Genomic DNA, 14,825 nt, shown 5'->3' with positions numbered 1-14,825 from the left:
TATAGTGGAATATGAATTGATTTGCACGATGATGGATTGAAAATTGTGCCGAGCTGTCACTAAAGCTACTTTTTCGTCGAACTGTACTGGAAAATGTGGGTTCATTTCAATACGGACTTTAGACGTTTCATGCGTAGGTTCGACTTATGGAATGTATCCTTTATATTGCATATCGTTTACCATTTAAACAGTGGGCCTGAAGATTGGATGAACATAAAGAGATATTGAATGAAAGTAAGGTGTACATCCAGAATGAAACTCTTACTCAGCTAGGCTTAATCAGAGATGTTGTGAAACAGGGAAGTGGTTGTACAAGCGACGAAAAAAAGGCCAGAAAATTCTTTGAGAATTAGCGGCACAATATCACGAATAACTGGTTTAAGCAACCAGTTACTGAAAAGCTTTTACACACAATTTTGCAAGCCTTAGCTAGCAGAAAAGTGATTCGCGGAAAACGCTTTCATAAGGTTGTTACCGAGACTCCATATCTGTTTATAAAAGAATATGATTAGTTTTTTATGGCACCATCAGTGCATGAGATTCTGATTCATGAAGCAAATAAATTTATTCTTTTGTCATACTAATAAGTAAATGATCTGAAGAGGCTTAGGAAGTTCGAAATAAAGACAGAAAAAGTGGTCCAGAAAATAATACAAGAAAATCATCTACAATTATGGAGCGCTAAGACTAGTTGCACTTTTTATCGTGTTCTACTAATCTCTATTTGGGAAGCTTGAGATATCAGTTTTCCCAAATTAAGAGATCACTGCTTTCAAAAGCAAAGTAGCATAGCAAAGAGTAATCGAAATGAGATCCCTAGTTGATTCAGTAAATAAATTGAGCCTATTTATTAAAAAATCGCTGAACTGCGAATCTGTTTCTAGGAATTATTCCAATAATGAATAATTGTTGTCAATTTGCGAAGTATGATCGTATAGATTAATTGGAAATACACACGTAGTTGATTTTGTAAACAAAAATTAAGCCTATGTGTTGAAATGTCTCCAAAATTGGAATTTTTTACAAAAATTGTTTAAATGATTACCAAAAATCATCTATTGTTAATTAATGGTAATGGAACCTTTATTTCTATCACAATTTAAACAAAATCTATTTATAATATAACTACTTTTTTATTTTAAAAGTACTCAAAAAGTACTCAACAGTGGTTATGAAAAGATTTTTATTATAAACAATTATTAATAAAACATATGTACTTATTGACAAAAAAACATCATACATTTTCAATCATTTACAATCACTTTTTTGCCACGAAAATACTAAAAAGAAGGCCAAAAAGTAATCATAAGTGGTGATAAAACGCTCTTCTTATAAACTATTAATTACACAGGTAGACAAAAAAAGTGGTCTGTCCGGTAGACTACACTACCATATCTATATTTTTTTGGGGTCGCTGTTTTCGAATCCGGGGTCCAAATAACCCAATCAGGTCATAGTTTCCCAAAAAATGCAAAAAGAGACGTAAAAATGACGAAAACAGCGTTTTTTACTGTATATTTTGTATAAAATTAAAAGAGTTTCATGTCCGGCCGACTTTACAACCATATCTTTATATCTTTTGGGTTGCTCAATCTGAATCTGGGGTTCCAATAGTCCCATCTGGGTGTTCCATGAGCATGATTCCCCTTGCCTGAAATTGTAGGATCTAAGAAAAATAAAACACTTTTTTTGGAACAAGTTTTATTTGCTTTCAGCATTACCCAGGAACAACGGCGTGGACGTAGTAAATTTTGTTCCCTTTGGGGTGCTGGATTAGCGTGAGTCCCCTTGCCTCTCACGTCATGGTGCTATATTAGCATGAGTCCCTTCATCTTTCTAGATCGGGGTGCTGAATTAGCGTGAGTTCCCCTTGCCTCTCACGTTGGGGTGCTAGATTAGCGTGAGTCCCCTCGCCTCTCACGATTTTATTTGACAATATCGGACTCTTTCTTTTCAAAACATCTACGGAGTGGGTGTCGCTTCCGTTTAGTTCCCTTTGAAACTTGATTTCGTTTTAATGACCAACAGTAGTCAGCCATCATATTAACATCCCAATGTCCCTGATGTCTACGCTCTATCTCTTGGATGTCTTGGTGAAATCTTTCGCCTTGTTCTTCTCTAAAATTTACCAGATTCGTTGGAAACTCGTCAATGTGAGAATCAAGAAAATGGAGCTTCAAGTTCATTAGAAAACCCAATTCACAAAAATTTGAAACCATATCAGAAACAATTTTTTTGTAATCTGCACTTTTGTGATTGCCTAAAAAATTTTCAACAACCATCTTAAAACTGAGCTAGGCAGCCTGTTCCGGATCCCGCAACATTTTTGTATTTGTGGTCCATTAAATACACCCGCTTTCAACTTCGCTTCGGAAAGTTGTGGAAATTAAATGCTCAAGCATAGAAAGCAGTCACCGTCAATATCAAGAGCTTTGACAAATTGCTGCGTAAGACCAAGCTTGATATGAAGGGGTGGAATTAAAATATCTTTTGGATTGACTAAAGGTTTTTCAATTATGTTCAATTTTCCAACGTCAAATGATGTTCTTTTTGGCCATTTCTTTTTTTATAATGCTTGATGCGATTTCTACTGTCCCATAAACACAAGTAACAGGTTGTTTTTGTAAACCCTGATTGCTGTCCTAATAAAATCCCAAGAACTTTCAGATCTCCACACAACTTCCATTCATGCGTTGAGTTGTTAATTTTTTCCAGAAGAAGTTTAAAAGTACTATAGTCTTCTTTCAATTCCGTAGAATGTGCAACTGGAATTGGAGCATAAAAATTAGTATTGTGCAGTAATACTGCTTTCAGGCTGCGCATGGAAGCGTCAATAAATAGTCTCCAATCTTCTGGTTTATAAATACCGGGTTTCGTCTTTTCCATCAACCCATCAATATTATCACAGTACGCTAATTTTCCATTTTCATTAACTTCAGATTTAAAGTATTGTCTAAAACCTTTTTCTCTATTCCTACAAGAACTTATTTTTATTTTTTCAGCAAACAAATTTTTTTTCTTGAAAATGGAAGCTAAATATTCCATACCACCTTTAGCAAGTCCTAGATCTCGTGCACAGTCATTAAATTCTACCCACGTAAATAACTCTGGAGCACCACGGTTTACGCTATGTGGAAGTTACTGTTCTTCATCTTCATCGCTGTATTCATCGTCATCATATTCAATACCATCTTCGTCATAATCATCATATTTATCATTTTTCAGAATACTTCCATCACTGTTACGATTAATTTCGTCATCGTTTTCAACCGTACGAGTCGTCTCTCTGCTCACTGACAATTTCCTGAAGGTTTTTGAAGTATCGTTATCTTCCACTGGTTTTGTGACGCTAAATACATCAGCATATTTGATACTACCTTTATTTTTTTCTATTTATTCCATTAAGATTGGTCATACAGAAGTAGCAGTCTTCCTCTCGCAAAGATTGCCTCCATATCATAGGTTTTCTAATTTTGAGTGTTTTCTTATTGCCTTCATTACTTTTGTGCCGAGTAATTGACTGAAAACATGCACCACAAACGTTATTAGGAACCCAGTTTTCAGTTTGGTTTTGGACTTTTATACCAAAATAGTCTTCATACATTGATATAAGGTCATCACTAAATGATCTACGATTTACTGGCACATCAAATTTGCCACATATATAGCAAAATGCATCTGAATTTTTTTGGCATTGATGTGCTTCAAAAGTAGTTGACTGGTTGGAATTAGTGAGCTGTTTAGGTGCCATAACTGTTTGGATCGTTGGATCACTGTTATAGTTACCGGATATAAATAGCCACGCGAATATAATTCGCGCTCGATTTTATTTCTCGTTCTTTGATCTAAAAGCGATGAGCTGGAGACTTGAGCGAGCAAAGGGGCGTGGCCTAACGCGTGAAACTTTGACACCTTCCCTCTCAAGTCGAAGCTTCTGAGAAAACAGTTCTCGCACGAAAGCGTGACCTTGTATCTCTATTCCTTGCTGTCTTTTCACGGCAAAAGCTAGTTATTAGATCGAGGAGCCGTTCCGTGAATTAATCTCTACCGAAAGTATTCTTCAAATTTTTTTGTAACTATGATAACGTCATCTAAGTAAAAAAAAACAAGTGGTTTTATCTCGGGACCTATTAACCTATCCAATAGGCGTTGGAAAGTCGCAGGGGCGTTCGTGAGACCGGAAGGCATCCTTTTAAATTGTAATAGACCTCGTCCCGGTACGGTGAATGCCGTCTTGTCACGACTATTTTCGTTAAGTGGGATTTGGTGGAATCCCTTACGTAAATGTATTTTTGAGACGTAAGTCGCACTTCGCAATTTGTCCAGAATACCTGTCATTTGTGGCCGAGGGTAGGCATCTTTTTTGGTGACCACAGTGACCTTACGAAAGTCAAGGCAGAAACGTTATCCGCCGCCTTGTTTTTCTAGCCGTGACTATTGGTGAGGATCAACCACTATTCGAGGGTTCGATAATGTCGTTAGGTAACATACTATCGACTTCAGCTACTATGATTTCCATGATCTTGGGGGATGTTAAATAGTGACGTTTTTTTATTAGTGGATGATTCCCAACATCTATAATATGTTTAGTTAAATTAGTAAGCCCGGACTTCCCAAGTGGAATAGGGTAATTCTCGTTTTAGAAATTCTTGAAGTTTAATATCTTCTTCTACAGTAGGTTCTCTAAGACCACAGCAAGTTTCAAAAGGTTCGGTTAGGGATTCAAAATTATAATACTGTCGAAACCCCAATCTATCACTTAGCCCCATGCTCACTGCCCCATGCTCACTGCCCCATGCCCCATGCCCCATGCACACTTCTCACACCGACCGTAATTTAATTTAAAACATTAGCGATACCAACAATATCAGTTACCGTAATTTCATCGGAAATATTTTTGATCCCCACAATATCGTATACCGTGATATTATTTAAAGTATTATCTATCCCCACAATATAGTTTGCCGTAATTTCTTGGAAATATTTCTGATCCCTACAATATAATTTACCGTAGATTTATTGGAAATATTCTTGATCCCCACAATATTATTTACCGAAATTTAATTTGAAATGTTTTTGATCCCTGCAACATCATTTACCGTAGTTTTATTTGGAATATACTTGATCCCTAAAATATCATTTACCGTAGTTTTATTTGAAATATACTTGATCCCTACTAGATCGTATAAAGTTATTTTATTTAAACGGCTCTTGATCCCCACAATATCGTATACCGTAATTTTGTTTGGAACATTTCATCTCCACATTGGTCGCCAATTTGTAACGCCACTTTTTCAAATAAAAATATATATTTGATGGTCTCTCAGTGGCGCACATGGCACCCTAATTCTATTTAATTAAACTACATGACCGATGATTACTCAAATAAGCTTTAAATGGACAATTAGAAGATAAACATAACCCATAATTTTGGGCAACAGTCCTTGCTTGAAACAAAAGCAAACCAAGTCAATCGAAGTCAGTGAGAAGCGATGAAAACATGCGGGATCTATATTCCAAACGGGAACCTCACTGAACGCTAAGCGTTTCAGGCTGAAGAACAAAAAGAAAAAAACCTCACCGACTCTGACTAAAATGTGTTACCTTAACTTAAAGTTCGCGACAATCTCAAAAGAAAAGATAAAGAGTACTTGAAAGATACGGTAATATTAAAAAAATAGATATACGAAAATATCAAAAGTAGGTATTAACACAAAAAAATACCAAAAGATGAAAAAATATCGACATAGGAAAGAGAAACCAAAATATTGCTCAACAAAATTAGGGTTAACAAAACTGCTGGCTCAGCCTAAACAAAACAAAATTAGTAGAGGGTAGGGAACGTAATCACAAAGCTCACATTTGAAAAAGGATAATTAACATCGGTTTATTCAAAAGTTAAGAGAAGTTAATCAATATACATAACATGAGAATAGAAAAAGAGTATTACAATAAAATTTCTAAACCGTATTCGCAGTTCCAACATTAATTACCAACAAAATATATCTAGCAAATAATGTGTTCACAACATAAAATTTACAATGAAGAAATACAACTATAATGAGGTGCGCATTTCTTTTTAGCTAGGAGATAAAGGGGTTCGATATAAACACTAAAGGGGTTCCAAAAAGAGCTTCTCTAAAATAAACACCAAAAGTGGTTCTAAACTATAAATAAGAAAAATTCTCTAAATGCTAAAGGGATTGGCAAAAGTTCCTAAAGGGATTAACAAAATAAGAAAAGTTCTCGAACTGCAAAAAGGGTTCTCAAAAATTCCTGAAGGGATTCAGAAAACTGAGTTCCGTTGAGGATTTTCACATGAAACCAAAGTAATTCTAGAATGAGTGAGAAGAAGGGTTCTTGGGGATATGAATAGAGTTTCACAACTAGCACCGCTTAGAGGTTCCTATAATAAAAAACAAAAAAAAACGGGTTGAGAACGTCTTGAATCAACTATAAAGAGGATAACACAGAAATTTTAGAAACTTTGAAGGGATTCATGACATATTTAATGAAATTACAGTATCTAAAATTGTGGGGATCCCTGTCGCATTAAAAAAAATGTGGGTATATGAAATGCGGAAATCAAAATCTTGTCAAAATAAATATGGGCATACAAAATTGTGGGGATCAAGAATATTTTTAATGAAATTACGGTATATAATTTTGTGAGTAACAAACATATTTCAAATTATATTACAATAAATAATATCGTGGGGATCAAGAATATTTCAAATTTGGATCACTATGCCAAATTATTAGACCCCTAACAAAGTAAATCTGGTGTCGCGGAGTTAAAGATAATTTCCGACACTTTCGCCACTACATAAAATATCGGGAAATTGACCACATTGTAATTTTTGGATCCCTATTGTAAATTCTCGGATCCCTAACATGGTAAATTTAGAGTCACTGAGTTAAAAAAAATATATTTTTCGGCCTTTTCGGCACTAAATAAAATATGGGGGAAGGGGCAACATTGTAATTGTTGGGTCCCTATTGTGAAGCCTTGGATGCCTAACATAGACAATTTGAAGTCACTAAGTTGAAAAAAAGATAATAATTTGCGACCTTTTCAGCATTAAACAAAATAATGGGGAAAGGGCGACATTGTAATTTTTGGGTCCCTATTGTAAATTCTTGGATCCCTAATTTACAAAAATGGGGTTAAAAAATAAATTGGGGTTTCGGCAACATGATGATTTTGGATCCCTAATTCACAAACAGTACTGAATGAAATATCTCGGGATCGGAAAACGGCCACACGTGTTCGCACGACGAGTTTACAGATGCCAAGAAAGCGATTTTGGTGCTTACCTGCCTATTATACATATGGGAGGAATCACATAATTTTGGGAAAAGGCTGATGCGCACAACTTAATTTCCGTACTTCGCAACGGTCGAGAGGAAGATAGGCAACGAGACCTTCTTCCTATTTGTTCATCCTATCATTCCGTCCTGTCTTCGTTATTCCTTATCAACCGCCTTCGAGTGAGGGAGAGATTCCGAGCTGCTTCCTTTGAGTGGGGGCAAGAGGTAAGAGTCGTTCCCTCGTTCTCAGGATCGGATGTATTCCGGTGCTTAGGTGGAGGATCAGGAGCACCTAATCCTTATTAAAGATGCGAAGTAGGCTTCCCAATGCTCCGAATAAAAAGAAAACACCAAAAAAACGAGATCACAGCCAAGAAGTGTCTGTTCATCACATAGACATTTCAACGATAATAATTTTAGGCGAAATTACTTATCCTTCCATCGAATTTTGGTAGTAACAGCTTCGGTCTATCTTCACCAGGAACGTGCCTTGGATCTCAGATAACTGAAAGAAATAATCCGTTCTATCCTTTGTGAGTAACCTCAGCCATTCTACTCTGGATGTCAGAAGGATTAGCGATAAACAGTGTCCGGTATCCATCGATGGTGCGACTCTACGTGGTTCTCGCTCGAGAGTGTTTTCTGATGCTAAGGAGAAGCTACAACCGAAGTTGGACCAAAAGATCAACAGACTCTTGCACCATCTGAAAAAGAAGATTGGGTGGACAAGACAGAATGCATCCAATATTCAGTGTGTGATTGACTATATAACAACTGGTAGATAGTTCATTGAAAGTTTTTAAAAGTTCACCCATAAACGCGAAATATGTATGCTATCTGATACAAGGAGGAGAATACAAAATAGGAAGAGCTGGCTCAGGGAGAAATAGCAGTTTCCTGCTCACCCATCGGGCCTCTTCAGTGATCTCTCATTTTCTGTCAAAAATCAACCCACGGCTAACGAGGTGGAGAGATTTTGGGAAGTGTTTACATGTTCATAATACACTGTAGTTAAAAGACAATACTGAAAATATCATCCGCTTCAAACTGTTTTGCGACAAACTCATAATATCTGAGGAGGAATGTAAACGAGCTTAGGGCATTTGGTGTCTTTACACATAAGATCATCCATATGCATAAGAAGATGCATATCAATTTGTCCGTTCCGCGATTACACATCCACGCTACCAAGGCAGACGCGGAATTCTAAAACTTAAATGTCATCATTACAGAATTGTTTTGATTATGTCTTGCATCATTGCAAATGACAGAAGCCCTCGTCTAAAAATGGTCGGGAAATACGATATGGTTGGCAAAGGGTCGTTCCTTTAGAAATCACATCAGAAGTGAGATGAGAAGCGAGGACAATTCGTGACGCCATCTAGGTGCTTCACTTCTAAAAGCTGAAGTAAAGAAAGGAGATGTTGAAAAATTCCTACAACAGATACATCACAAGAAAGTGCACCGGAACTTTCATAGAAACGAAGAAAAATAGTCCTTGTCAAAGGGGACAACTTTTGCTTTTATCAGATCATCAGGACTTAATTCAGGTACACAGTGTTTCATTTTCCCGTGCCAGAAGGGTGTCAATTACATATTAGTATACCGTGACCACATTTTATGTCAAGAAGTTCACAGCGATTGGTACAGAGTAAGTCATGCATTCGCTGAGTGCCTAGAATATATATTATACGGTTTCCAACACATGTGGGAACGACATATTTCTATAGACATAATTCATCAATTTTCCATCGCAAGTAGTTACAAATTTTATGCAACAATGATTTTTGGCCAACATTCTCGGCTGTAAACTCCATATCTGACTTCGTTAGCCATGACTTCCAGAAACGAACTATATTCTTAATCATATGTTTGGGTCCAGCCGACGACAGCATCATTGTCCGGAAGAAGGAAAAGAAGGAGAACTATTAAGACTTTGAAATAGAGCTGCAACGACTATACAAAAATATTTGATTAAGTTAATTATACAGCTCCAAAAAAAAGTGGTCTGTCTGGCAGACCATAGCAGTGTATCCTCTTGTTTTTTAACCCGCTGAATCCGAAGCCCAAGTCAGAAATAGGAAGTGGTCTGCCCGGCGGACCAGAGAAGTGTGATCTTATTACAAAAAACTCCTGTAAAAATCCGAGCTTCCATCAAATTCGAATGTAGTTAACAATAATGTAGGATTCTAAGTTTCTACGTCATAGCCATCGAGTGGCCTTAGTCTCGATGGTATGCCTTTGTAGAGTAAAAACCTACCAACAACCTGATTCCAAAGGTTGGTAGTTGCCATTCCTCCTCTTCGGTAACCTATCCAGATAGTATCCACTCTGTACGCTGCCTAATTTCTGCGATGAGGCTTCGAGCTGGTCTAGCATGTTGCTATTGGAGACACTGTAGGTCGGTGCAGCTTTGCCACTGCTCTACTAGGTCCTTGCAACACTCCCCCCCTAGTGGCGTTGGCACGATGAACGTAACAGTTTGGACGCAAGGTTAGGTTCATATTGGTTGCTATGTTAGAAAGTGTCGTGAAGAGACTGCTCCTAGCTGTATTCAGGAGCATCTTTTTGAAATGACGAGCTGAGTGCTGTATGACCTCGAAAATTTCTGTTTTGTCTCCGCTGCTGGAAAAACGGCCGTGGCATCCATGATGTTTACCAGAATAGTTGCTAGTTTGAGATCAGGGATGAAACACTATCTAATCTGAGATTTCTGACTACAAAGTTGGTTTTATCGGGAAAATGTATGTTTACAAGGATACACTGCTGTTTACGGCTGATTTTGACAACTAGAAGGCTAATTTCAATAGCTTGTATTTTTTAAGATATTTTTTTCTGCTTCAATATGAAATATTTGCAACTTTATTTTTATTTTGGAATAACATATTTAACGGCCACTTTTATCTGACACCCTAACCTGGACGTCTCTTCATGAATTGGAATAGAATCAATCATTAGTAGTCCCGATACGTATAATTACTGAAAAACTTACTTTGTAACTGCATTCAGAATATCGGGCAGAAATGGTGCTGCTAGTGATGGTTCTCGGTGAATGAAGGTACTCAGAACAATTATGCAGAGACCAAGTTCTTCATCAGAATACTCTTCTTTAATTAGTCCACACTCACAGCACCTACAAAGAAGATCTAAATGACTAGATGCATTATTAGCAGCTAGTTACGATAATCTTCAATATGACATAGTCTAGACTAGAGATCCTCTAGCGAAAGTTGAGATACGTAAACCCCCACCACTCTGCTAGGGCCAACCACAGTATGGAAGTCGTTATAAAATATAAGCACATGGTTGACATCGAGAGCGTGATCACTAGCCTGAACTTAAAGTTTTGGTGTTCTCACAACCACGAACTGGCCAACCGTATTTTCTCTGGCAATTTAAGTAGAATCCCGTTAGTTGAATTCTTGGTATCTTAAAACAGTTATACAATAATTAAAAATTAAATATCAAAATTAAAAGAGAAAGGAAAATACATTTACATTTAAAAGCGCACGCTTAAAACGACTTCCGTATTTCTATAGGGTCTAACAACCAGAAAACATTTTTTTCATTTAATTTAGAAAATATTATATTAATTATCTATAAGGTGGGCTTTTATACTAGATACAAATACCTTGCTTTATAAAATAACAAAAACAAGAATTAAATTTGTTCCATCACGTCAGCTTTTCAAGATAATTAGCCTTTTCTTTAGTTTTGTAAAAACAAAATAGGGTACAAATATTATGTTCCGAAACAACTTGTTTTATGGCGCAAACTAACAATTAAACTCTAAAAAAACAAGGGTTCAGAACGTAATATTTGCAACCTAAGTTGTTTTTCAAGAAGAGGAAAAACAGATAAATTTGTAAAAGGTTGTCTAGAACTCTTTTCTCTTTACATCAATATGATGTAAATTAATATATTTCTTATTTTCATTTACGCCTATTCCAAAAGAACGTTTAGTTTGAACAATATCATCCGTCTTACCATTTTTGCCGTTTCACTTAATGACATAAGCAATATGGCTATTTACTACATCCTCGGTGGGACGCGTGAACTCGTATGCTCCTAAAGGTTTGGAATTAAATTTCCCTGATGCCGGGTCAGTGTAAATTGCCTTATCCCCACAAGAGTTTCTCTCTCAATATACAAACTTTAGTTCCCTAGCTGCTCATGGGAACAAAGCGAATCCTGAAAATCAAGCAACCAGAAAAGAAACACATGAAGGGGAGTCTTCAATGACCCGTTCGATGAATACTTCTTCTCTCGAGCTATTGGGGCTATTGAGGCTTCCCTCGAGAATAAGACCTCAGGGGTAAAGCCTGTGGGACTTGTCCATGGTTTAGATTAACTACAAACAAGCGTTTTCTTCCCTACCACATGACTATTTGGCTTAAGTACTTTCAATGATAACTAGATCAATATTCATTACGAATAATTAGCATGTGTCAGGTTAAACTAAATTAGTATAATCAACACCCATGACATCCCTGTTCTCACGCACTCCTTCGGGCTCATCAAATGGTCTAACACCGACCATGAAAGGTTAAATAAAATCGCCCACGCAGAAATCACGAAGGATCGAATGCACAATAGTACTTCCGCGATTAAAATGGTAGCTTTACCACGACAAGGATGGTAAAGGAGGGTTTGCATATCAGGAAATAAACCATAGATGAACTAGGAGCGCAATGAAGAGAGAAATTCATCCACGGCGATCATCCTTGAATGTTAGATTAAAATGAAGTAGATAGTAAGGTCTTCAATATTTAGGTAACAAAGGACGTCCTTTATCCAGAAATAGGATGATTCGTGATTGCAATGCACTACAGCATTGTCAGCACCAGAAATGTTCGCAAACACGTTTATCACTAAACCTTGGTTGATGAATGTCAATTATGTATAAATAAGAACGAATCCATCGAGCACATTATCGATGGTCTTCGCGTAATCATTTAGAAAGAATATACGCACATACATAATCAGGTGGCGGGCATCATACGTCAACAACTTACCCTAAACCTAGGGCTCTTAAGAGAATTCATGTCTTTATGTAGATATATTCTAACCTCGAGTCGTCCCTCATTTTGCTTGCTTCATTTGTTTTATTTCGTTTCTAAAAAGACGTTTATATATAGACTGCGTGTTTCTACGGAGATATGAGGAAATCCTTTAAAACATTTTAATATGCAATACAGAATAAAAACTCAGCACTTATGTGACATCATTTAAAATAGTAATCCAGAATCAAAATGTAGCAAAGTAGGTTTCATTATGGATAATAGTAAGTCAGTTAACGGTTATAAGAACAACATTCTCAGAGTTTAACGTACAGATTATAGCAACGAAGAATCATATGAATAAATGTCGAAGGAAAGAGATGCTGTCAATGGTTTTGAGGGTTAAGCAGGATAATTATATTTGGAACGGTGAGATTAATTAACGGGACCATTCAGTACTCCGATAGTGAGATTCTTTTTTCGTATGAAGGGATGCGATATCCAAACTGATCGTTTTGCTTTTCTGACGGTAGCGTGCACTAACCGACAATCGGACTATTAGTTCCCCCTCCCATGCACCACGAAAAGCAACCACAACCAACGTATAAGATGCAGCTGCTTATAGCTGCGATGACCGGACTTTTAACTCAAAACGCAACTCTGGTACTCTGGAAAAAGCGGCAAAAAAGTATTTAGCAAACCTGTAAGAAATTATTGACTGAAAGATGCTCGGAGCACTTTTTGTGACCACATTCGCACACGACAAAAACTCAGAAAAATTCAACGAAATGCAACAGCGCTGCCATGGAGCAAACGAAGACAGCACCGCTGTCATAAAACGATCTCACTTGTATATAGACGATTTTCTCAAAGATATAAAACAATTTTAAGCTTTGGAAGATGCAAGAAGGGAGATAATTGTCGCGAGGAGAGAGCACTTAAAATCATTAGCTGATCAGCGGAAAGTAGAGGCATCGACTAGCGAGAAACGAGGATCAATGTAGAAAAACAATGAAGGATTCCGAACAGGTGTCACAACATAATGGTAGTTTTAAGAACTTTAAAGATGTGAGTATCAATGTAAAGATTCTCGCGCTGATTGATGTTGAAAGTTCTGATAGCTTGATTCGAGCGTCAGCTGTGTTACGGAGCGGGTCTAGATTGCGATTTTGGAGTTTCGGACTCCTAGTGATGTTCATGGAGTACGTATTTGCATAGGCTTGACAAGTTTCTTTCGAAAATTCATATTACAATTGGCATGATTGGTGGCTCAATTAAATAAATTATTTTTGAAAAATGTCAAATTTTAACTTACTATAAATCTCAAGAGTTACGGACCTCGCTGCATGCCGCTGTATGTGCGGACAACTTGGGGATTATGTTACTTCATTGTTATAAATATGGAATGCTACAACTAGTCTATTCAATCAGTAGGCGAAATTTGAAAACAGAAAAAAGTTATTACTATGAAATTAGAGTTGGTGAACATTGCTTAGGCAATGGAAAGATTTGAACCTTTTCTAATAGGAATTAAATTACATATGATCACTGACTGTCAATCTCTCGTTCACATTAATTCACATGAGACTAGAAATCATTAGATTGTATGTTGACTTAATTTGATTTCTGATTACGAATGTCAAATTGATCATCGTCCGGATTTAAGGACGAAAGACGTCGATGCACTATCCAGGAGACGCTTCGAGGCAACGGACGAGGAGATAAGATTTTAGTTTATCAGAGAAGTGATGAAGTGTTAACACGAAATATCGAAATATTATAAGAACCATAATGAATACGGAACCATAGAAAAAATGGGAGGTAAAAAAATATGTATTAAGTAATGGAATTCTGTATAAGAAAAGTTCAATGGATGAGTATAAACTTTTATGTTGTTGCCCGTGATATGCGTAAGACACTACTGATTCCAAATTTGCACTCATAAATAATTTTGGGCTAGATATGATTCTAGCCCATCTAATCGAATATTATTACTTTTTTAACATGGGAAATTACATTCAAAGGCGTGTTGAATCATGTGTCGAATGTTGATTTGTTAAAAATAAGAAAGGCAAACAAGCGGAACGTAAAGTAAAACTTATAAACCAGACCACTGAACCGGCCTTACAACCTAACTTGACCAACATTGAAGGTAAACACTGAGATGTCGGACTCCAAAAGCACCGGCAAACTTCCGTACGACATGTTATATGGTTATATATCACGATTTACCGAAGGCCTTTCACTAGAATTGACTGTTAGAAGTGCAACTTATTGCATTCCAGATTTTATCTGAAGAGATGTGATTGAGTAAATTGAGTGGAGTAAGAAAAAGCGAGAGAGAGGGCGAATATAATAATAATTGCTATAGTCTAATCTATTTGTGTTTTTCTTTATTGTACCTTTTCGTTCACAATGAGCGTTGGAAAGAATTAGAAGTTTCACCAACATATTTCTGCAAACCGTCTCAGGGGTGTCCCCACGATACGTTAGAATGAGGAAATGGTTTTACCG

General features: G+C 36.8%; 1 protein-coding gene across 1 annotated transcript in view; it reads right to left on the bottom strand.

The window, feature by feature from the left end:
• LOC117172910 (protein unc-79 homolog) overlaps window positions 1-14,516 on the bottom strand; it is a 600,505-nt gene extending 585,989 nt beyond the window's left edge. The window contains exons 1-2 of the mRNA XM_033361204.1: window positions 14,440-14,516; window positions 10,304-10,444 (exon numbers count right to left, since the gene is read on the bottom strand). Of these exons, the coding sequence (XP_033217095.1) occupies window positions 10,304-10,444; window positions 14,440-14,516 (218 nt within the window). The remainder of the gene's footprint in view (window positions 1-10,303; window positions 10,445-14,439) is intronic.
• Window positions 14,517-14,825: the final 309 nt, after the last annotated feature.

The sequence above is a fragment of the Belonocnema kinseyi genome, chromosome 5 (assembly GCF_010883055.1).
Source record: "Belonocnema kinseyi isolate 2016_QV_RU_SX_M_011 chromosome 5, B_treatae_v1, whole genome shotgun sequence".
In the NCBI taxonomy this organism is placed as follows: domain Eukaryota; kingdom Metazoa; phylum Arthropoda; class Insecta; order Hymenoptera; family Cynipidae; genus Belonocnema; species Belonocnema kinseyi.
This window is presented reverse-complemented; position numbering and strand designations above follow the sequence as displayed.